A 23,425-nucleotide genomic window follows, 5' to 3' on the forward strand; every position below is an offset into this window, starting at 1 on the left:
TAGAACATTTTGAAACTTGGTTCTACAAAATCTGATATTATTTGCAAGTTATGTTGCAACTGATAGGACACTTTTTTAAATATTGAGATATGGGTAGAGGTTCCCCAAATTTCCAAATGAGGGACACTGAAAATCGATTTCTTATTCACACAAGCATCCCATGCAAGGTTATGTGTAAGGCTAAAGGTGGCTAATGGTTAAAGAATTAACATAGAAACATTGAAAATGGGTGCAGGAGGAGACCATTCGGCCCTTCGAGCCAGCACCGCCATTCATTGTGATCATGGATGATCGTCCGCTATCAATAACCTGTGCCTGCATTCTCCCCATATCCCTTGACTCCACTAGCCCCTAGAGCTCTATCTAACTATCTCTTAAATGCATCCAGTGATTTGGCCTCCACTACCCTCTGTGGCAGGGAATTCCATAAATTCACAACTCCCTGGGTGAAAAAGCTTTTTCCCACCTCAGTCTTAAATGACCTTCCTCTTTATTCTAAGACTGTGGGCCCAGGACTCACCCAACATTGGGGACATTTTTCCTGCATCTAGCTTGTTCAGTCCTTTTATAACTTTATATGCTTCTATAAGATACCCCCTCATCCTTCTAAACTCCAGTGAATACAAGCCTAGTCTTTTCAATCTTTCTTCATATGACAGTCCTGCCATCCCAGGGATCAATCTCGTGAACCACCGCTGCACTGCCTCAATCACAAATTCTTCAAATTAGACCAAAACTGTACACAATACTCCAAATGTGGTCTCACCAGAACCCTATATAACTGCAGAAAAACCTCTTTGCCCCTATACTGAAATCCTCTTGTTATGAAGGCCAACATTCCATTAACTTTCTTCACTGCCTGCTGTACCTGTAAGCCAACTTTCCGTGTGTACAAGAACACCCAGGTCTCGCTGTACTTCCCCCTTACCTAACCTAACCCCATTGAGATAATGATCTGTCCCCTTGTTTTTGTCGCCAAAGTGGATAACCTCACATTTATCTATATTATACTGCATCTGCCACGCATCTGCTCACTCATTCAACCTGTCTAGGTCACACTTCAACCTCCTAACATCCTTATCATAGTTCACACTGCCACTCAGCTTTGTGTCATCCGCAAACTTGCTAGTGTTGCTCCTAATTCCCTCTTCCAAATCATTAATATATTTGGTAAACAGTTGCGGCACCAACACCGAGCCTTGCCATGAGCCTTTCATAAATCCATGTTGACTTGGACTAATCATTTTACTGCTATCCAAATGCCCCATTATTACCTCTTTAATAATTGACTCCAGCATCTTTCCCACCACCGAAGTCAGGCTAATTGGTCTGTTAATCCCCGTTTTCTCTCGCTCCTTTCTTGAAAAGTGGGATAACATTAGCTATCCTCCAATCCACAGGAACTGATCCTGAATCTATTGAACATTGGAAAATGATCACCAATGCGTCCACTATTTCTAGAGCCACCTCCCTGAGGACCCTGGGATACAGACCATCAGGCCCAGGGGATTTATCATCCTTCAGTCCCATTAGCCTACCCAATACTATTTCTCGCCTAATGAAAATTTCTTTCAGTTCCTCTACCCCCTTAGATCCTCTGTCCTCCAGTACATCTGGGAGATTGTTTGTGTCTTCCTTAGTGAAGACAGATCCAAAGTACCTATTCAACTCTTCTGCCATTTCCTTGTTGCCCATAATAATTTCTCCCATTTCTGCCTTAAAGGGACCCACATTTGACTTTGCTACTCTTTTTCCCTTAACATATCTAAAGATGCTTTTACTGTCCTTCTTTATGTTCGTGGCCAGCTTCCCTTCGTACTTCATCTTTTCAGCCCGTATTGCCCGTTTTGTTTCCTTCTGTTGTCCGATGAAAGTTTCCCAATCGTCTGGCTTCCAGCTACTCTTTGCTGTGTTATACATCTTTTCTTTTAGTTTTATTCTATCCCTAACTTCTCTTGTAATTCCTGCTAGGATCCCTTTCCAGTCTACCTTGGCCAGCTCCCCTCTCATGCCTTCATAGTCCCCTATGTTCAACTGCATCACTGCCACTTCCGATTTAACTTTCTCCTTCTCAAATTGCAGATTAAAACGAATCATATTATGATCATTACCTCCAATCGGTTCCTTTACCTCGAGATCTCTTATCATATCTGGTTCATTGGACAACACTAAATCCAGAATTGCCTTTTCTCTGGTTGGCTCCATTACAAGCTGCTCTAAGAATCCATCTCGGAGGCATTCTACAAACTCTCTATCTTGGGGTCCTGAACCAACCTGATTTTCCCAGTCTGCCTGCATATTGAAATCCCCCATCACCACAGTGGCATTACCTTTGTTACATGCCAGTTTTAACTCCTGCTGCAACTTACACCCTACATCCGGGCTACTATTTGGGGGTCTGTAAATAACACCAATTAGTGTCTTCTTGCCTTTACAATTCCTCAACTCAATCCACAGTGAATCTATCTCGTCAGTCCCTATGTCTTCCCTCGTAAGGGACTGAATTCCATCCGTCACCAGCAGAGCTACCCCCCCTCCTCTGCCCACCTGCCTGTCCTTTCTATAGGATGTATAATCCTGAATATTTAGTTCCCAGGCCCGTTCCTCCTGCAGCCACGTCTCAGTAATCCCCACAGTCATATCTACCAACTTGTAACTGAGCCTCAAGCTTATCCACTTTACTTCTTATACTTCGCATTCATATACAATACTTTTAATTCCTTACGCATCTCACCTTTCACATAGATCCCTATTACACTTGGCCATACTCTCTTATCCCTTTGTGAGTTTCCTTTCACGTTAATTCTGGGGGGTCATTAACCATCCCTTTACTCTCTCTCCCTTTAACTCCGTCCTCGACTATCCCATTTGACACCCAACTCCCCTTATTCAGTTTAAAACCACCCGTGTAGCAGTGGCAAACCTGCCTGCCAGAATTAATGCATGAAAGATGTATATTGTGTATATTGTAAAAAAAAAAAAAGTGCAGATCCACAGCAGGAAAAATGGCTCAATCGTGGCTAATGGCAGAAGGTAAAAGTTGTATCAAAATAGATGTCCAGCTGAATGTTGTCATAAAGAACAGTATGGCCAAAGATTGGGACATTTAAGAATTCAGTGTAAGACATTGATATAGAACGAGAAAGTGGCCCCCTTCATGAAGGACGGATATATTTGCAATGGAATAGTGTGGTGAAGGTTTGTAGTAGTAATACTTGTGAGGTGGGAATTATTATATGAGGAGGCATTGAGGTGACTGGGCTAGGCCTATAGTGCATAGTTTAGAAGATTATGATGCGTGGGCCCCACAGTGACAGAGGGTTGTGGAGGATAGGTGTTATTCTTTTTTTCTTCTTTTTAAAAAGAAATTTAGCTATAGAAAGAATTTACGCTTGCAAATGGTACTAAAATTGATGGTGTTGCAAACTGTAGAGAAGGCTCTCACTATACAGCGGGATAGAGATCAGCTACAGAAATGGTGGATGCAGTTTAATTCAGCCGTGAGGCGTTGGTTTCAGGCGGTCGAATATAAGGGGAAAGTATACCGTTAATGGCAAGACCCTTAACAACATTGAAGTACAGAAGGATCTTGGGATTCATGTCCATAGCTCCCTGAAAGTGGCACCACAAATAGAAAGCATGATGAAGAAGATGTATAGTATGCTTTCCTTTATTGGTAAAGGGCATTGAGTATCAGAGTCAGGAACTCATGTTGCTGGTGTATAGTACTTCAGGAAGCAGGTAGAGGCTTTGTAGAGAAGAGCTTAATCAGAATGCTCAAATCCTCCATCTCTGCTGCATTTGGTCCCAAGGTGAGGCTTTCCATTCTACGACATCCAAGATGTCCTCTTTCTTTCATATTCTTTGCGTTTGATCCATCATGGCCCGTTGCTAACTATTTTAACTCCCCTTCACCTTCCCATTCCCATACTGACCTTTCTGTTCCAGGCCCCCTTCATTGCCAATGTGAGGCCACACACAAACTGGAGGTACACTGATATGAACATTGACCTCCAATTTTAGGTGACCTCTAACAACCCCCTCCCCTTTATGCCCAACACCCCCTGTCTCCTCTCCACCTGGACTTACACCTATTTCTGCCCTCCTCCCACCCCTCGCCTCCACCTGCATTCCTTCCTCTGACTTCACAATTCTCAACACTTAAATCATTTTGTCCAACCATGTGCCTATCAGAACCCTCACCTATTATCTGCCATGCTTTGTCCTATCGCTTCTAGTTTTCTTCCCCTCCCCTCCCCTCCCCCCTCCCCTCCCCCCCCCCCCCCCCCCCCCCCACTACAATCAGTCTGAAGAATGTTCCCGACCCGAAACATGACCTATCCATGTTTTCCAGAGATGCTGCCTGACCCGCTGAATTATTCCTGCACGTTGTGTCTTTTTTTGTAAACCAGCATCTGCAGTTCCTTGTTTCTACATTATCAGAATGCTGCTTGGATTAAAGGGTATTTGCTATGAGGAGAGATTGGACAAACATCGAGTGTTTTCTCTGGAGTGTCAGAGGTTGACAGGAGAACTGGCAGAAGCATATGAAATAATCAGCCATAGAAAGGGTGGACAGTTGGAAGCATTTTCCCCCATCGTACCCTCTACTCTTGAGGGTATAAGTTTAAGGTGAAAGGGGCAAAGTTTAAAGCAGTGCAGGTTACGTTTTTTTTATTCATACAGAGCATGGTGGGTGCCTGGAACTCGCTACCATGGAGGATGATGGAGACAGATATGATAGAGCATTTAAGAGGCTTTTAGATAGGCACATGGATATTAATCACTGGAAGGACATGTATCACATGCATGTAGAGGAGATTAGTATAACTTGATATCGTGTTTGATAGGACATTGTGGGTTTAAGGGCCTGGTCCTGTGCTGTACTATTCTAAGTGAGATATCCCTGGCATGTCCATATGTAATAGCATTAAAATAAGGAGTTGGCCTTCAACCAAATTGTGAAGATTTATTTGGTATCGTAAACCTTTGAAATTTTATACCCAAGAATGCTGCGATTACTTAATTGCAGGATATATTCCAAAATTTGACAGCATTTTGGTGTCAAGGAATATGGGATTAGTAACTGCCTTAAGTTTTACATGTATAGAGTTCCTACCACCTCTTACCACTCACATGGTTCTATTCTGATTATGAGAATTTGGGTGTTACTGCATTTTTTTTCAAGTTTGCATCACATATAAATCACATAGTACCTTGTCATCACCCTGTATATTATCATGACAGCATCTGTGTTGTGCTTAAAAACAAAAGTTCTCTGGTGTCGTACTTTATGCTGTCAATGGTGATCCTGATGCAGCAATATCTTACTAAGATATGTTGTGCACTATTGTTACATTATTCTGTTCAAAATGGGAAACACTATACTGATTAAAGTCGTACAAATTTAATTTGTTTTTCAGAGATCATAAAAAAAGGCTTGATTTCCGGGTTGGTGACAAAGTGTGCTGCACTAGGAATGCTTATGTCGAGGATTTTACTGAAATGTCAAAAACAGAGTCTGAGACTGATTCAAAGGGGATGAAGGAAAACTATCGCTTATGTAATGGAGAAATCTTTTTTTATCACGGAGGTAAAACTTTGATCTTTTTGTAAAAAATAAAAGGTATCTTAACATCAACATTCTTTATTGGAACAAAGTCAAATGCCTAAAATAACCATATAACATATAACAATTACAGCACGGAAACAGGCCATCTCGGCGCTACAAGTCCGTGCCGAACAATTATTTTCCCTTAGTCCCACCTGCCTGCACTCATACCATAACCCTCCATTCCCTTCTCATCCATATGCCTATCTAATTTATTTTTAAATGATACCAACGAACCCGCCTCCACCACTTCCACTGGAAGCTCATTTCACACCGCTACCACTCTCTGAGTAAAGAAGTTCCCCCTCATGTTACCCCTAAACATCTGTCCCTTAATTCTGAAGTCGTGTCCTCTTGTTTGAGATGAATTGGAATCAAACATTCCCTTTGGTGTGTAGACTTAACTACTTGAAATTATACTTACAATTAGTCAGATCTGAATTATCAACATGTTCTAAATTAACAGTACTTACTGCATATCCTCAGTTGCCCTTGCTGGGCTATTCCCATAATTATATGAACTCTTGCAACAGTAAACTTTCAAGTGAGTGCTGGAAGCTCTAGGATTTTGTCATTTTTTTCATTCTTTTTTAGTAAAAAATATGGCATCTGCTCTCAATGTGGAGGATAGCCCAGGTGTCTCTTTTTCACAAACTGCGAAATAAATCCAATCTGACTCATTACAGCTTCATCAGTCAACTCTTTATCGGCAGCATTGACAATACTATTGAGTCGCACTATACTGAGCCCTGCACCTGATCATTAATGCACAGTTTAGGTTTTAGTGCTTATCATGTCCATGGTTCAAACAATTGAATTCCAGAAGTGAGAGTGAGTCCCCTTGATAGCAGCACTCTCACTCAACTTGCACTAAGTTGCACTCAACTTATTTAATTGAGTGCAGCATCAAGAAGACATATGGACTTCAACAGAAAAACACTCCGCTGCTTGGAGTCACATGTGGCACAAAGGAAGATGGTTGTGATTTTCGTAGACAATGCAAGAGTTTCTCATGCCCTGCACACAAGAATTGTCAACTATTTCATAAATTATCTTATTTTCATCATAAAACCAGATATAGGGACATTCACATGACGTTCAATTACATTCTAAATTGAGCAGAGGGTGAAACAGTGTACGCCGAGTTCAGCAAGATCTAAACAACATTCAGGCATGGTGTGATAAATGAGGAAAATAACATTCATGCCATGAGTGAGAAAGTTCAAAGATTTAAAAGTTACAAAATGGATTCAGCTGTAGAATTAGCAATAAAGAAATGCCTTCACCTTTCTTCTATTACACTAGCAAGGCTAACAAAGATGTTTTCGCCATTCTTCCTAACACGAGCGAGATAACAGCACAACTTCATGGGTGTTTTCCTTTATTTATAAACATCAGAAGAATGTTCAGACAACGGTTCTTTCCCTCTGCTCTACTGATTACAATGTCCAAACAATCAATAAACAAGGTCAAAAAATCAAATGCTTGATCTGCAGAAAAATAGCTTCTGTAGCATAACCATATATGGGCTAACCTTTCCTCTCTCGGAAGAACCTGTCAATCTTAACAAGCAAGAGGCTGTACAATGCTCTGTAGATAAAATATTGCTGAATCTCTGATTATTGGGTTATAAATATATCTGATTGAACATTACCAATTTGTGTGGGGATAGAGTGACACTGTATAGTCTGTATCTACATACTGTCAGAGTGACAGACACACGTGCCTGGCAAAATAAAGAAGTTACTATTTAATTACTAATTTCATTGCGTTTGTGTTTGTTTAAAATGAAACAAACTTTAACATGAGTAGCAGGCAATGATCACCTCCAACAAAACATTATCTAACCACTTATCCTAAAAATTCAATATCATTACCATCATTCAGTTCTCTACCACCGTACTCTAGGAGAGGGTCATGATTGATCAGAAACTCAACTGATGCAGCTAGTTATATGCAGTGACTATGAAAGCTTGTGGGAAACTTGGTTTCCTGCTGTGAATGGCTCATTTCTCAACACTTAGAAGCCTTGCAATGATCTACAAGGCACATCTCCTGCCTGGATGAGTGCAGATCTATAATGATACAAGCAGGTATCGAGGATTTGGATCAATGATGAAGTAACATTTCAAGTGTACAAAGAAACTAAATTTATTAAAGTATAGTGAATTGAACTAAAAGAATTAGTAAAAGATTAAATGTCACATGCCGCTGTCTGTGTGCTCCATGGGTCCTCGCCAATATGAGCGGCGTCTGGTAGCAACACGTCGTATGCCTTTCTTCTGTACGCTGGAGGCTTTTTAACAGCGGCCTGAAGAGGGTTCTAACCTGAAACGTCACCTATCCATGCCTTTCTGATTTCCTGCCTGACCTGCTGAGTTACATCAGCACTTTGATTTTAAATTAAATGGTTCTTTGGATTTTGACAACATTGCCTTAGCATATTGCCATAAAAATGTCTTTTGTGAAGAAATAATTGACCAATGCTAGATTTACCATTCATTAATTTGAGTTCTGTCTCACAAAACAGTCCCCTTTTCCCCAACTTGTCCATGCTGACCAAGATCTGTGCTAACCCCATTGCCTGTGTTTGTCCCAAATCCCTCTAAAGCTGTTCTATCCATTCCAAGAGGGTTTAAAAAAATGCTGTTGTTGTATCAACCTCTATCCCTGCCTCCTTCTTCTTCATCTTTCGCATGGACGTCGAGTTGATTGCATTAGTCGAAACAGGGCGGACCACGTGAAGGTTGCAATCTTCCACCCTACCTGCCTCTAACAGCTTGTTTCATTTACACAGCACTCTCCATATAAAACCATGCCCCTCAATTTGGCCTTAAATCTTTTCCCTCTCACCTTAAAACTCTGCCCATCAGTTTTAGACTCCTGGGTGGACTGTGACTATTTACTCTATTGATGCCCCTCTAAATTTTATAATTATCTGTGAGGTCATCTCTCGGCATCCTTTTGCACTAGGAAACCAGTCCTAGCTATGGGGTGTTTCCTTAAAACTCAAGCCCTCCAATCCAGGCAACATACCTGTGAATCTTTTCTGCACCCTCTATAGCTGTATCTTATTATTTCTGTGGCGATCAGATGTGTACAATACTCCAAGTGTGGACTCACTAATGTTTCATACAATTGTAACATGATGTCCGGACTCCGATAGTCAATCCCATGTGGATGAAGACAAGCATACGGTACGCCACCTTCACCAAATATTTTTGTGCTTGTGTGGATTGAAGGTCTTGTAAAGCTTTTTTTGTTTGGCTTGCAGGATAAAATTATACGAACCAATACATCTACTACACGTTACTTGTTACTGGATGACAAGGAAAATAAGCAGATTTTGGTGAATTTTGAAGAATTAAGGAAGAAATGCAAGTTGGCACATGCATGGGCCAGAACAATACACACCTTTCAGGTATGAGACGTAGTACTGAATAACTTAATAAATGAAATTGAACAATGAACTGCACGTAGCCTCTGAAGAGTTGTATGGAACCGATTGGCTATTGAAGGTGTAGCGGCACCAAACGTTGTCAGGAAAAGGCCAGACGTAAGGCAGGTTCAAACAGTAGTTTTATTCAGGTGTTACATGTTTGTTTGGTCCGCTAACGTAATTCAATTTTGTCATTGCTGCTGTAGCTGAGCGAGGGGGTTCCCTCAAGCTCAGCTACCTGTTGACTGGGGTGATCTCAAGGTGAGATAAGCTTATGTAGCAGGACACTACCCCTAACCCATGATGTCACGTGCCAGCCTGCGTAGCTACTGACGAGGGTTCGACCATCAGTGGTCTGTGTATCAGCTGACGTCACAGGACCCCCCCCCCCCCGCCCGCCGGAACTAAAAGGAGGAATAGAATGGTCGAGGGCGGCTCCTGCATGTGAGTCGGGGACACCCCGGGCGTGGGTCGGGATGGAGGCCCACGGGTTCAGTCGACGCTCCAGCTGTGGGCGATCCCGAGGTATGCCGAGGGGTGCGAGGAGACCGATGCAAAAGCCACCGGACGGCAGATACACAGTCGCATCTCCTCGACCACCAAAGGGATCGTGTCCTGAGAAATACGGCCCCCAGCAATGGCTGGGAAACGTCGGCAACAATGAAGAAAAAACAAAGTGAAAAGAAACAAAACAAACTAAAGTGAGCAATCACGTGCAAAATGGTAGGTAAGTTCAAATTGTCCAGTGTCCATGGTGCAGGATGGGAAGCTGTGCTGGAAAACCAAAGGTTGAAGTGACATCCTCCGACCTGAATGAGGCGCTGTTGCCGGTGGTCAGGCTGCAGGGACGGCATCCTGCAGGATGGTGGCGCTGTGGACAGCGATCAGGGAAGGTCGAGCATCTCTTCCGGCCGGCCGCGGCAGCCATTTTTGTAGTCGGGCAGCCACTTGTTTAAGGAGGCCACTTGTTTCAGGAGGCCATTTTGCCGACCGGCTGAGGCGGCCTTCAACAGCGATTCAATACCCTGTTGCTGGGCCGGACACGCAGCCAGTGCCATCTCTGGGGTCCGCGCAGGTGAGGAGCAGAAGGGAGTCTTCGGCAGTCGCCCCAGGTAAGCCCGCCCTATTGGGTGGCTAGGCCCTGGGCAGCAGCCGGCGGGGAAATGGGCGGGCCCACTCTCTCCTCGCTCCGGGGGCGGTCAGGCGTGCGTCAGTGATGCTGGGGGCAGAAGATTGCTACACTCGCAGCTCCTGTAACGGCTGGTGGGGAAGCGGCGGCAGCCACAACCTCTCTGCTCCGATGGTCGGATCCACGCAGATCATGTGGGAGAGCTTGGCGGCCGTAACACAAGGACTGTCACTGGACCGCGCCACTTGACCTAGGCGGCCTGCGGCATACCTCACTGTAGGGCCGGGTTGGCGGCAGCGTCGTTCTGCAGGGCTGGGCAGTCGGCTTCAGACATCGGGTCTCCCAAGGCTGCGTGCATCGGGAGAAATCCAAATTTCCAATTTGGATAGTCGAGATCACCAATGTAGCGGCAACAAACGTGGTCAGGAAAAGGCCAGACGTCAGGCAGGTTCAAACAGTAGTTTTATTCAGGTGTTACATGTAGGTTTGGTCCACTAACTTAATTGTCATTGCTGCTGTAGCAGAGCGAGGTTGTTCTCTTGAGCTCAGCTACCTGTTGACTGGGGTGATCTCAAGGTGAGATAAGCTAATGTAGCAGGGCACTCCCCCTAGCCCATGACAACATGTGCCAGCCTTCGTAGCTACTGACGAGGGTTCGACCATCAGTGATCTGTGTATCAGCTGATGCCACAAAGGCTATGTTTTTGGATACTACTGTTTGGTCTAATAAGTGTACCTCATCGTTGCATAATGCACCTCCAGAGTACTACCTCATGCTGTGAATTGTTGGAAGATTACGTGTCGCATTAATGGTGACGTTAATACAAAATTTTGCCATTGGGAAATGATGCGATTTCTCTATGGAATGCTGAGCAGAAAAAGCTAATGCAGTTCTAAGGATAATTTAACAATCAAACATAATTTTCATTGAGGGAATTAAAATATACAATGATAGGAATTTGAGATAAAGAACAATTGCATGAAATGAGAATTGCATTTAATTTGTTTCTTTTTCTCTCTTGTTTCACAGAGCTGGTAGCTCCCTCTATTCCTCAGTGATCATTCATACATTGAGTGTAGGTTATCAAAGCTGGTGACATTTACAGTTGTGTTTAATGGAGAGTGATCAGGAATGGAAGATTACCAGGTTACTATCCCAATTTTTTGAGGGTTCACATTAGTTACAGCCCGAGACTGACGCTTTGGCTGTGCTGCACTAACTAAGCATAACTTGGGACCTTAAAGTCTGCCGAATGGGTTTGAAACACTAATGGAAATACAATCCTTTTCTACTTTAGGGCTCTGAAGCCGACACGGTTGTGTATGTTGTGGGACCGGCTGGAAGACAGAACTGGCAGCACATCTATACCGCAGTCACACGAGGGCGCAAACGTGTATATGTTGTTACATCCGAGGCTCATTTTATTAAAGCAATGAAAGCCCGAGTCACCCCGAGAAACACACGCCTGCGTGAATTCCTGCAGGAGAAACTAGCAAAACCAGGAGCTGCATCATGCTCTGAAGGATCACAGTTCCAGCAACAGGCAAGTTATTGCTGGTCTTCTAGTGTGGAGCTGGACAACAGAGAATGCAATGGAGCCTGCGTAAGGCCAGATGAAGCAGTCAACTCCTTGCCTCATAGTGATGATACATCAACAAGAGAGAGTTTGGTGATGACTACTGATGAAACTGACTCTAAAACAATTGAAGCAAACTGGTCTCCTGGATGTAAGAGAAGTGATAATACTTCAGCTGGTGAGGGATCGACTGCAAAGTATTCAAAGGTAAATAAATTAGCTGTTGGGTGGTCTAAATTACTGAAGTATTAACACCAGATCATGTTAACATTTAGTAAGAAACAGCAGTTTGTTGTTCATCCATCACAACAGCACTGCTGATTGCAGCTTTTGGAGAACACAAGTTCATAGGAGTGTGGGTTCTGAGCTTATAACATCCCTGCTTTATATTCCAACTTCTGAGTAGCTGTCATTTATGTTGGTTGGTCCTTCAGAAACAATGAGAATGATTTTTTTATCCTATTTAAAAACATCTATTTTTTGTGCCAATCGTGCCACGGGTTATTATTTTAAGGTTGCTTGCTGACCATAACTTTGCTAAAAACTCATTTCATGAACTTGTGAATGTGCTACCAGTGTTTTATTTTTCCGCCTATTTACATCAATATAACTGAAATGATTCTACATTGGCTACGGTTGCGCAAGACCTGACAAAATGTGTCATTCGTCTACCCTCCATTTCTATATCCCTTCTTGAATTGAACACCAATCTGCTGCTAAGTATTAATGGGTTAATTCTGTTTTCTCAGGACTTATTACTGCCATCGATGCCTTTCTAAATTGTGTTTGGTAACCTAAGAAAAAAATGTTCACTGACATATCCTAAAGAAAGTAGAACTTGAGGATTACTGAAATTCTTGATCTTTACTTCAGTGATACAAGCAACTATTGATTGGAGTTAATAAATGTAGCAAAGTAAATATCTGAGATTGTAATTGGTGTCCACTGAAAACGGTTGAAACATGACTAGATTTATTTTATGGCATGGTAATTAAAAAATGATAACTTCTTTAAATAAACCACATGTATGTTATTTTACTTTGCAGATATTAATGGAATCACCTCTGGGCTGTACAAAGTTTGAAATGACGGTACTTGATAACTCATCACCACCAGTAAATGCGGGTAAAAGGTTGTTTACAGAAGAGAACAAATAAGGCTGTAGATTTTACTCAAAAATGACAAGTTGGCAAATAGACTGCTATTGTGGAATTGCAGATATGTCTAGATGAAACTGAAAGGTATGTTTATTGAAACATAGAAAATAGGTGCAAGAGGAGGCCATTCGAGCCAGCACCGCTATTTATTGAGATCATGGCTGATCGTCCCCAATCAATAACCCGTGCCTGCCTTTTCCCCATATCCCTTGATTCCACTAGCTTTATGGTTTAAAACCAGTGATAGGACTTTTAATGCATGTACCAGTCAATGTAATAACGGGTTACAGAGATATGCCAGATAAGTATTCTCATGTTAATTTGTGGCAACCAGTTTTTTTTAATTAAAAAAATATTTTGTGGAATGTAAGTACTGTTTTTAAATTTTACATGAATGGCAGTAAATAGTTTTCTATGATATATAAATTCAATTGTACAACATTCAATTGTACAACAATAGTGATTTTGTCTCACATGGTTTTATTTCATCTTGCATATCTCATACAAATTAGCAGTGAAGATTCCCAAAACCTTAGACGATAAATATCATGCTACCAAAGTAGGAAATTTGTACAAAAATACTTTACAGTTTATAATACTTGTTTGTTACAAATAAAAATACATTGTCCAAAGGACATGAATCAAATCTCATATCTAGGTTGTAGCTGTCTGTATTCGTGTTGCTGGCAGTGGTTTTCTTTTCAAATATGCATCATGGATTTAGGCTGGGAAATGTAACATTACAAGTGTGGTAGTTGTACAGTTAATGGCTCAAAGGAGGGTGGAGATATTTCCTTGATTTTCAAATAAGAGAGTAGGTTTTAACATTCATCGAGGCAGAATATGACCAGAAGCAGATATAGTATAAATAAACAGATATATAAAGTAAAACTCCATTAATCTGACATACTCAGGGATATTGAATGGCCCTGATCTAGCAAATTTTACAGATTAGATATTAATTTGTTTACTCTAACGTGTCAGTATGGAGAAGGGTTACAAGCTGAAACGGAATCCATGTTCTCTAGAGATGCTCCCTGACCCGCTCAGTTACTCCAGCACTTTGTCTTAGGTTTCAAACCAGCACCTGCAGTTCCTTTGTTTTTAAAGATGTTACACAATATCATCTCAGTGAGCCTGGAATGTTTTAAAAGGAGTGTGGTAAACAGAACTTGGGTGAACTTAAAGGGATTACAGAAACCAAGGCCCTAGTGAGTCCACAAGGAATGAGACAAACATCACCTTGTTAGATAGTTGCCAAACAAATGAATTTTCCGAAAGGCTGTGTAGCAAGTGGATTATTGGAGCTTTACTGAATACACTAATATCTTTTTTTCTGTTAGTCACTCCACTATCGTCAGAATGTTAGAATCTACCACCCCTATGTTTCAATCCATTATTAGGAGTGAGGCACAAGCAACAATAATACTAAGATATTTAACCAGCCTTAAGTTCATACACATCAAAGTAAAATTCAAATTTCAGTTATACTGATTTATAAAGTCAATCATTTACAAATACAAATGCGTTCCTTAACTAGTTACCAAACCCAATAATGGGCTATAAAATGTGAAGACGGAATACACAAAGGAGCAGGTTCAGGATGACGTGTGTAAATGGAATGGGATTTAAGACTAAGGAATCCACATGGCAGATACATCTCATCAGTTACAATCTCTATGGCAATATCAGAATCTTCATGGCAAAAGGTGAGGTTGTAAATTCCCAGCACAGAGAACACCTGTGGTGTTTGGATTCGGGTGGTATTTTACTTTAACATTGAAGAATTATTTAGCAGATCAGTAGTTTTGATAATAGAAGTATAACTAAGATTTAGTCCCTAATATCCTGTGCTACAGAAGAGGGTCCCTCTGATTATGTCAGATCACTGTCGTAAGGAAATGCTATAAATAAAGGCCAAGAATTGCTTCAAAGCTCTCCTACAGAATACCATCTTAAAGGCTAATAGCAATAGGAACATAACTTTGGCCAGAAACTAGTTCAAGACTAGCTTAATAGTAATTGTGCAGTTTTTTAATTTTCATTCAAACATTTTTAAACTTACTCTGGATAAAGACTATGCTGCACTAGATTTTACCGTTGTTTCTGTATATGATTTTTAAATGGTCAATCTGTGTTTTTAAACATGCTAATTTTTTTATTGCCCAGGAACCAGCTGGCAGCATCGTAGTTTATCATTTAAAAAATTAGAATTTGGACAGTAAGCACCATGGGTAGGTTAAAACACTCTTGGCAATGAGTTTTTGTTTCATGGCTGTGCCCTGCATAGACTGTCAAACCTGTTAACCTTTTGTCATTTGCAATGTGAGAAGGGAACAAGTTTCCATTCATTCATGAAATGTGTGCACTTGGTATCTGTGAAAAATGCGAATAGTTGATAAGGAGGGTTTTCCCACGAATGAACATTGTTCAAAATGAGTTAGCACCATTGGGGAACAAAACGTCTGTCCATTGGATTGAATAGCTGGCACTACAACGTGTTGGTATTTTCTTGGATCTCTGTACTACCAAGCCTTCCTTTCTGTTGCCTATAAGTATGAGCTTCATTCTGCTCATTCCATTCTTCTGGTTGTGACGTCTGATCTTCAGAGAGCACCTCCTGGAAGGCTAATGGGTTTCTGCTGATGACCAATTCGAGTTTATTGCCAGAATCTGCAATTAGTGGCACTACCAGGCAGCAGTCAAAATCTCTGGTACGAATATGATTTACCTGTCACAAGGAAACAAAATAGCCATCAATCCGATTGGAGTCTACTTCCAGGAAGTATGCTACTGGGTTTGTAGTGATCTTTGATGCAAGAATAAATATACAAGTGTTGATCTCTCTGTACCTGTAATAACCTGTCATAGGGCTGAACACCACCAAGGGCAGCTGGTCCATTTGACCGAATGTTGTTGACATACACACCTTTCTCCAGCAGGCCATCTGAAACACTGAATCCAAAATCCTGAATGTCTGAATCTTTATATAGTGTTACCTGTGAAATTATGGAGATATTTATTAAAAACATTCGAAGTTGGTCCACCATCACTGTCCTCAAGCAGACAACTGCAGTACCTAGTGCATTGTTACCATATGCCACATGTGTAATGGAAAAATCCAACAACATGTAATTTTACTCTTTTTGGGCCATATCTGATAATCACACATTCGCGATTAAAAATAAATTACAACACCATTGTAAAGCTTGTGGACTGTAAGCTGGAGGACAAAAAACCACAGAATTTTGCTAATCTAATCACTTCCTGAAATTCATCAAAGGGAAAATTACATTTGCAACAAATCCAGTTTCTATCCTAAAACAAATCAGAATTGGGAAGGAAACATGACCAGAATAAATATTTTATGGAATCTGAAACCTTGTGCAACTCCACTGGTGTTGGTGACATAATCTCTTTCATTTCCTGCTTGATCTTCCTAATAGCAAATGACTTTGATCTCACGCCATCTGACGGTAAAGTATTACTACGGGCAGCTTGGGTGTAATGTGCCCTGACAGCATTCTTCTCTTGGAAGCTTGATTGCCTTCCCAGTGGCCTATGTGCCGGGCTGCTTTCATCATTCAGACACAAGGTGCTTCCCGACATGATTGTTGCCTGTTGGATGAGATAACAAAAGCTGTAAAATGTTGTGCTCCAGAAAATAGTGGAAAGGCAATTCTGTTAGTGAAGATGGATAAGACTCGCAAACACTAAAATGTTAGTAGTTGACAACTAATGTTTGCCATTAAAATTAGTTAAATAATACACATGTAGATTTGTTAGTATGGTTTAACTCAGATTGTATTTCCTGTTAAATATCAAACAGCTAATTGTCTGGTTTTAACAGGAAGTCTTTAATGTATCAGACTGTTAGATCTTGAATTATTGCTTCACACCAACTCTAAAATTAAAAAAATACCAATATAGCCAAGTTTTGCAAATTCAGATCCGTTTGGTTGGCGGCCTTCATTAACGAGGAGCTAGGTTCCTGTAATTATTAAGACCAAATGATGCAGGTGAAAGATCAACAGCTGTGTGTGAAATTGTTCTTTTACAACTTTGAAAACCTCTGCTGCAAAGAGTGAAAACTTCCTACCTCCAATTCCCTCAGGATTCCTGATTGACCACAGGTTTCCAAATCTTCCAAGGCTTGAGACCAAAAATTTTCTTCATGATCTGTTTCTAGTGCATCGTGTCCACCTGCATAACTGATTTTTTTTTTCAAAAAGGGTATAATTTTAAAGTGTGAATACCTACTATCCCCAAAGCTTTATCAATAGAAATGGCATTCACCTTTGCCTTAACTATTATAAGTACTGGTTTTGATCTCTGGACTGTTTCAAAACAGTTGGCAAGAATGATCTATAAATAAATTGATCAACCCAGGTAGTTTAGAGCAACACCATAAAAATACATACCCAACTTTCAGAAATGATTACTAAAATGAGGTACACATTAGTTATGCATAACTATTCAAAGTGTTCTTTGTGGGTTTCAGATTGACCTGGTAAACAATTAATTGCAATAACAAGTTAAATTAAATATCAAGTTTTCTTAAAAGGTATAATAGTTTGAAAAAGTTAAATAGATTTACTGAAATGAAATCTAATACAGTGAAAATTGCAGACAGGTTACTACACAAACGGACACAAAGTGCTGGAGTAACTCAATGTAGGTATGTTGTAAAACCTACCTGAATCGTCGTTGAAAATCTGCCCCAGCCCATGTGCGCGTTTTGGCGCTGTTTAGAGGGGGCGGGTTTAAAACGCGATTTTTACTAGGCTGTTCCAATCAAAGATGTTCAGCCTAGTAAATAATTAACGGCAAATCGCTGAAAGACCCCGTCGCAAAAGGTATTATTAGTTTTCTAGGCCTCGAATAATAGTTATAATAGTTTTAAAATCACTCTCTCAACCCGCGACCTCTCGTAGCCCCAAGGTTTTATAAAGCAACCAATTAAAGGTATGTACCTTATTTTTACATTAAAAGGGGCTTCTTAAGACCCCTTTATACAACGTTTACTATAGCGAGTAGTTCATTTTGGGCTCTTTATATCCCGCAGTATTTTTCTGGGCATTTGAGGGCACAAATCCAGCGCAATGTGAACGTTCTAAACCAGCGCGTTCACAGAAACCAATAGAAAGCTGATTTAAAATGGATTTTAATTTACAGCAATTGAACACTAAATTCCTTCCATTTGGCCTATAAATTGATGTAAATAAGATTTAAAAATCATGTTTTATTGTGAATTATTTGTGAATATTATTTGGACACTTAGGCTATTTAAAAATGTTAATCATTTATTAAGAAATGGATAGATGTTTAGATCTAGTAATTGAAGTTTGAAATTAGCTACAATTGGGTAACTAACTAATTATATGCTGGTTCAATCTATGATAATAGTAAGATTAAATGAGTACTTACCAGTACGAAGTTTGATCTGTATTTTATGAGGAGTTACGATGAGGGATTACGTGAAGAACCCACCCAGCGCGCAGGCGCGGCATACTTCCAAGCAGCGGTGTGGAATCACAGATAGACACAAGTTGAAGTAAAGATAGTAAAGACCAATGAGACATCAGTCCGAGTTTGATCTATACAATGAGGGTGGGAGCGGAGGGCACGTAATCCCTCATCGTAACTCCTCATAAAATACAGATCAAACTTCGCACTGGTAAGTACTCGTTTAATCTTACTATTTTACTTCGGAGTCACGTGAGTGACTACGTGAAGACTTCAAAGGTCTGTGATTTCAAACCGTGTAACAGTTATATCACTCACTGCCGAAAGATCATCGAGGAGGAAGTGGTATCTAAAGACCAACAAGTTTGTTTAGTTTTAAAAAACAAATGTTTATTAACTACAACAAAAAATAGCTCCCCTGGGCTTTTAAATTATAACTTTGTGGTTTCTAAAATTCTTTCCGCAAAGACGTCCTTTCCCATCAGCGGTTTCCTGTAGAATTTTTGGAATGTCGATTCCCTTGACCATCCCGCTGCTCTGAGGATGTGGTCTAGGGGAACCTGCATCCTATCTGCCGCTGAGGTGGACGCTGCCCTGGTTGAATGGGATTTAAAAACATCTGTGTTAATCCCTGCCATGTTAAGGACCTGTTTCAACCATCTGGATATTGTCTGGCTGGTAACCCGTCCAAAAGGCTTTTTGTGGCTGACCCATAAGGCTTTTTCTCTCCCTCTAAGAGTTTGGGTAGTGTCTAAATAATGATGAAGGTGGGTCACCACACACAGCCTAGGTTCTGGAGGGTATGCCCGGAAGATCAACGGGGAGTTGGATGTACCTGGTCTGCTCTGTTTTACCAACCCCGGCATGGTGAAAGTAATGGTATCTGGGGTGGTCACCATGTGGTTCAGATTTAACTGATGCAGCGACTGAACCCTCTGAGCTGAGACAAGCGCCATGAGCATGAGGGTCTTATAAGTGGACTGTTCCAGGCTCAGGGATCCCACCGGAGGCCAACCTCGAAGGTGTGTCAATACTACACTCACATCCCACATATGGGTGTATCTAGGTGTAGGGGGTTTGGTGTTATAGATCCCTTTAAGGAGTTTGATAACCAGAGGGTGGGATCCCACACTATGCTGTCCTATGGGCATAAGGTATGCGGACAGGGCGCTCCGAGCTGTATTGATGGCACTGTAGCTCATCTTAAGGTCATGGTGCAGGTGGGCCAGGAACTCCAGCACATCCGAGATCGAAGCCGTCTTGTAGGATGTCCCTGCTTCCAGACAGTACTGTTCCCATTTCCTGATGTAGGTCAGGTACTGTTTTTTGGTGGAAACTCGCAGGGATGCCGACATGGTGGCGATTGTTCTCTCTGATAACCCCAATCCCCGGTAAGGTCTGTTCAGAATCTGGAAACCAGGAGGTTCAATTTTTGGTGGCATGGATGACTAATGCCAGTTACCGGGTGAGTCAATAATTGGGGGTGGTTATGAAGGACCATAGGTGTCTCTACCACCATGTCGTGGAACATTGGGAACCATGGTTGGGTAGGCCAGTCGGGCACGACCAGAATGCCAGAGGCTGAGTCTGCCTGAATTTTCTGGAGTACCCGACTGATGAGGCAGAAGGGAGGGAAAGCATAGAAAAAGAAATTTCCCCAATCCAGCGTGAAGGCATCTACCGCTGCTGCCTCTGGGTCTGGTTCCCAAGCCACATACATGGGTAGTTGGTGATTTAATCTAGACGCAAACAAATCTATATCTGGCGTACCATATTGCTTGACAATTCTAGCAAATAGTTTTGGGTCCAACATCCATTCGATGTTGTCATTGAATTTTCGTGACCTGGTGTCCGCCACTAAATTTAGCTTGCCTGGTAAATAGGCAGCTGATAGCCAAATATGTCTCTCGACACACCATTGCCAGATTATAGTAGTTAATTTGTCGCATGATACTGATTTTATGCCACCCATGTGCTGGATATAAGATACCGCCGTAGTGTTGTCAATCATAATCCTAACATGCACATGCCGCATATCAGATGTATATGCTTTTAGCCCATAAAAGGCGGCGAGCATTTCCAAGAAGTTAATGCCCAGTGATTGTAGTAGCGATGCCTCTGAGTTAGTCCATCTGCCACCTGTGCTGTCTATGGAGTTAGTAGCTCCCCAGCCTAAAGCACTGGCATCCGTTGTAATGGTTATGTTAGGATTGGTGATGGCGATAGGACTGTAACTGTGCCAAATATTATCGACCCACCACTGAAGTTCTGATTTGGCTTCAGTGGGTAACTCCATTTTGCGGTCATAATGCCCTCTATTAAGACGTAGTGCATGAGTCCTTGCCCTTTGCAAATTTTGATAATGCAAGGGCCCATGTTGGGCAGCCGGGAATGCTGCTACTATAGAGCCAATAACTCTGGCTACGTGCCGTATCCTTGGTTGCGGTGTAGCAATTAAATTGTTACAAGCTTCGATGAGTGAAACTTTTTTGTTTCTAGGCAGAGTGACAGTCATATGGATAGTGTCAATAGTGAAGCCTAGGTAATCCATGTTAGTAGTAGGCTCCAATATTGATTTATCTGGGTGTAGGATGAATCCCAAAGTTTCAAGGAGTTGTTTAGTGGCTAAAACTCCTGCGACAGCTAGTTCCCTTGTTCTCCCTAATATGAGAACATCGTCCAGATAGGCCACGACTAAATGTTTTTGTTCTCTCAATTTTTTCATGGCCACTTTGAGAATTTTTGTAAATAATCTGGGAGCTGTCGTTAAACCATTGGGCAAGGCTCTGTACTGCCACAGTTGGCCCATCCAGATAAATTTCAGATATTTGTAATAATCCTTATGAATGGGTACTAAATAGTAAGCATCCTTGATATCTATGCTTGCCATGTAGTATCCCTTGGAGATCAGTTGTCTGGCAGTGACAAATGTCTCCATTTTGAAATGTTGATACTCAACAGACTGATTGAGTGACGTCAAATCAATAATAATGCGACACCCACCATCTTTCTTGGATTTAAGAAAAATATTTGATACAAATTCGTGCGGCTCGTGTGTGGTCATTTCTATGATGCCTTTAGCCACGAGCCTATCTAGTTCAGCTTGTCCTTCTACCTTCTCAAAAGCTGAGGGAAGGAATACCCTTTGGGGCATGTGCTGAACTGGAGGTTCTAAGCCTGGTTTGAATTCAATTTTGTATCCACTGATACTGTTGAGTATAAACTTATTGTTAGTTAAGGAGCACCAAACATGCTTGAAGAACCTCAAACGTCCTCCTGTTAATACAGCACCCGTTGTCTGTGTATGTTGGCAGGAACCAGACCCACCTACCTCCATGTTTATTTGTGGGGCCGTTTTCGGTAGGTTTGGCCCAAGGTTGTCCGTGTTGGTGCTGCGGTGGGGCGGCGCAGCTTCCCACGGCTCCGCCCTGGGCCCCGCTCTAAAAAAGAGCTCTGGGGGTAGTGGGAGGCGGTCACCAGGCTTTCACCAGCTCGGTACCTGCTGGTGGATGCCGAGGCGTGCTGCCAACTGGGTGTCTTCACCCTGCTCGGTCCCGGCCCTGCCCTCATGAGGCCTACTGGTTTGGCCGCCTCTTCCAACTCCTTCAGTTTTTTGGCTAAATCTGCACCAAATAGCAGCGCCTCTCGTTCGGGCGCTGGAGCTTTGCAGAGGCCTGCATATGTCGGGTTGAGGGTAGGCCTAATGTTGTCCCGCCGTAGGCTATTGAGCTCATAAGTGGTGCTGCACATCAGTGCGAGTGCATCCTGCTGGGGTATGGTTAGGTCTTCGTTCCCCACGGACCGAGCAAAGGCGGTGATGGCTGCTGAGTGGAGTTTCAGGACCCGCTGCATCTTTACTTCCTGAGCCCTGATCTGCTGCCCCAGCTGGTTCCATATCTGCCCGTTGACCGTTTTGACCCGCAGCGCCTCGCAATTCTCTGGCGCTGTGTACGTGTCAAGGGCCTGCTGGACGACCTTGTCCTGCAGCGGCTTGTTGGACAGCCTGTTAATGCTGGCCGCCATTCTGGGTGGCAATACCATCCCAGTCGTTGGGGGCGCTGCGTACCGGCCCACTACACCCAGTAGCTCTTCTTCTAGCACGCCCGGCATACTGATGTTATCCTCCGCCTGCCCTTGGGATAGGCCAGCCCAGTCCTGGCCTCCCTTACTGCCCTCGAACATAGAGGGTACAGAAGGGTGTGGTGAGGAGGAGGCCAAAGCCCGTCCTCCTGGGAGATGCCTAGCCTGCATCTCCTCATCGATCATTTGCTCTAGGAGCTGCCTCATGCAGCTGATGCGAGCGTCTCCCCGTTTCGGTGGTGGAGAGCGTTCCCGTTCCTCCGATGAATCGGAGGACACCGGCCGGTCGGTTTTGTGAGTAGCCTTCCTCCCTGTGCGGGGCGTCGATATCTGCAGCACAGGGGGCGGCTCGGTGTCGGGTGAGCGGGAGCGTTGAAATGGCTCCTCCGCTACGAGTGGCTGCCGCCCAGCTATGGACCCCTCCTCGGGTGGAGTTGGGCAGGCAGTCCTTCTGGCTGGTCGCTTTCGAGAGGCCATAATTCTCCCTTGAGCGACTCTGTAACACAAAACAGGCACTTACCTGAGGTCTTGTCTTTATGCTGCAGCTGGAGAGCCTGGCTCCAGCTGCTGCCGCTGTTGCACTGCTGACGTAATGCCGCGCCTGCGCGCTGGGTGGGTTCTTCACGTAGTCACTCACGTGACTCCGAAGTAAAACTGAAAATTTCATTCAGTTCTCTTAATTTTTAAGAAGGCCTTTTGACTGTCCACGATCACAGCTTTTTTGTTATGTCCATAGAAAATCAATAGGGAACAAGATGCTAATTTCCGAGTATGAAAATGGCCATAACCTTTTTATTACTTGAGATATGAAAGTGAATTAGGTGTCAAATTAAACTTCTTTTTATGCTTTATATGATGGGATAAATTGCAGACTTGATTTTTTAAATCTCAAAATTTTGTAACATTGCTACTCAATGGGTCAGGCAGCATCTCTGGAGAAAATGAGTTGGACCCTTCACACCGAGT

At 42.5% G+C, this 23,425-nt stretch overlaps 2 protein-coding genes across 6 annotated transcripts in view; one reads left to right on the forward strand and one right to left on the reverse strand.

The window, feature by feature from the left end:
• LOC129706476 (DNA helicase B-like) overlaps positions 1-13,396 on the forward strand; it is a 54,105-nt gene extending 40,709 nt beyond the window's left edge. Inside the window, 5 exon segments of the mRNA XM_055650808.1 lie at positions 5,424-5,577; positions 5,579-5,593; positions 8,886-9,032; positions 11,478-11,963; positions 12,803-13,396. Of these exon segments, the coding sequence (XP_055506783.1) occupies positions 5,424-5,577; positions 5,579-5,593; positions 8,886-9,032; positions 11,478-11,963; positions 12,803-12,913 (913 nt within the window). The 3' untranslated portion in view covers positions 12,914-13,396.
• grip1 (glutamate receptor interacting protein 1) overlaps positions 13,377-23,425 on the reverse strand; it is a 444,119-nt gene continuing 434,070 nt past the window's right edge. For 3 of the 5 annotated variants that reach the window (XM_055650804.1, XM_055650801.1, XM_055650805.1), the window contains 5 exons: positions 17,013-17,124; positions 16,836-16,904; positions 16,295-16,531; positions 15,766-15,912; positions 13,377-15,644 (listed from right to left, as the gene is read on the reverse strand). In XM_055650804.1, the coding sequence (XP_055506779.1) occupies positions 15,405-15,644; positions 15,766-15,912; positions 16,295-16,531; positions 16,836-16,904; positions 17,013-17,124 (805 nt within the window). In that variant the 3' untranslated portion in view covers positions 13,377-15,404. The remainder of the gene's footprint in view (positions 15,645-15,765; positions 15,913-16,294; positions 16,532-16,835; positions 16,905-17,012; positions 17,125-23,425) is intronic. The other 2 variants (XM_055650802.1, XM_055650806.1) reach the window with 1 other exon arrangement.

The sequence above is a fragment of the Leucoraja erinacea genome, chromosome 19, assembly GCF_028641065.1.
Source record: "Leucoraja erinacea ecotype New England chromosome 19, Leri_hhj_1, whole genome shotgun sequence".
NCBI lineage: Eukaryota > Metazoa > Chordata > Chondrichthyes > Rajiformes > Rajidae > Leucoraja > Leucoraja erinaceus.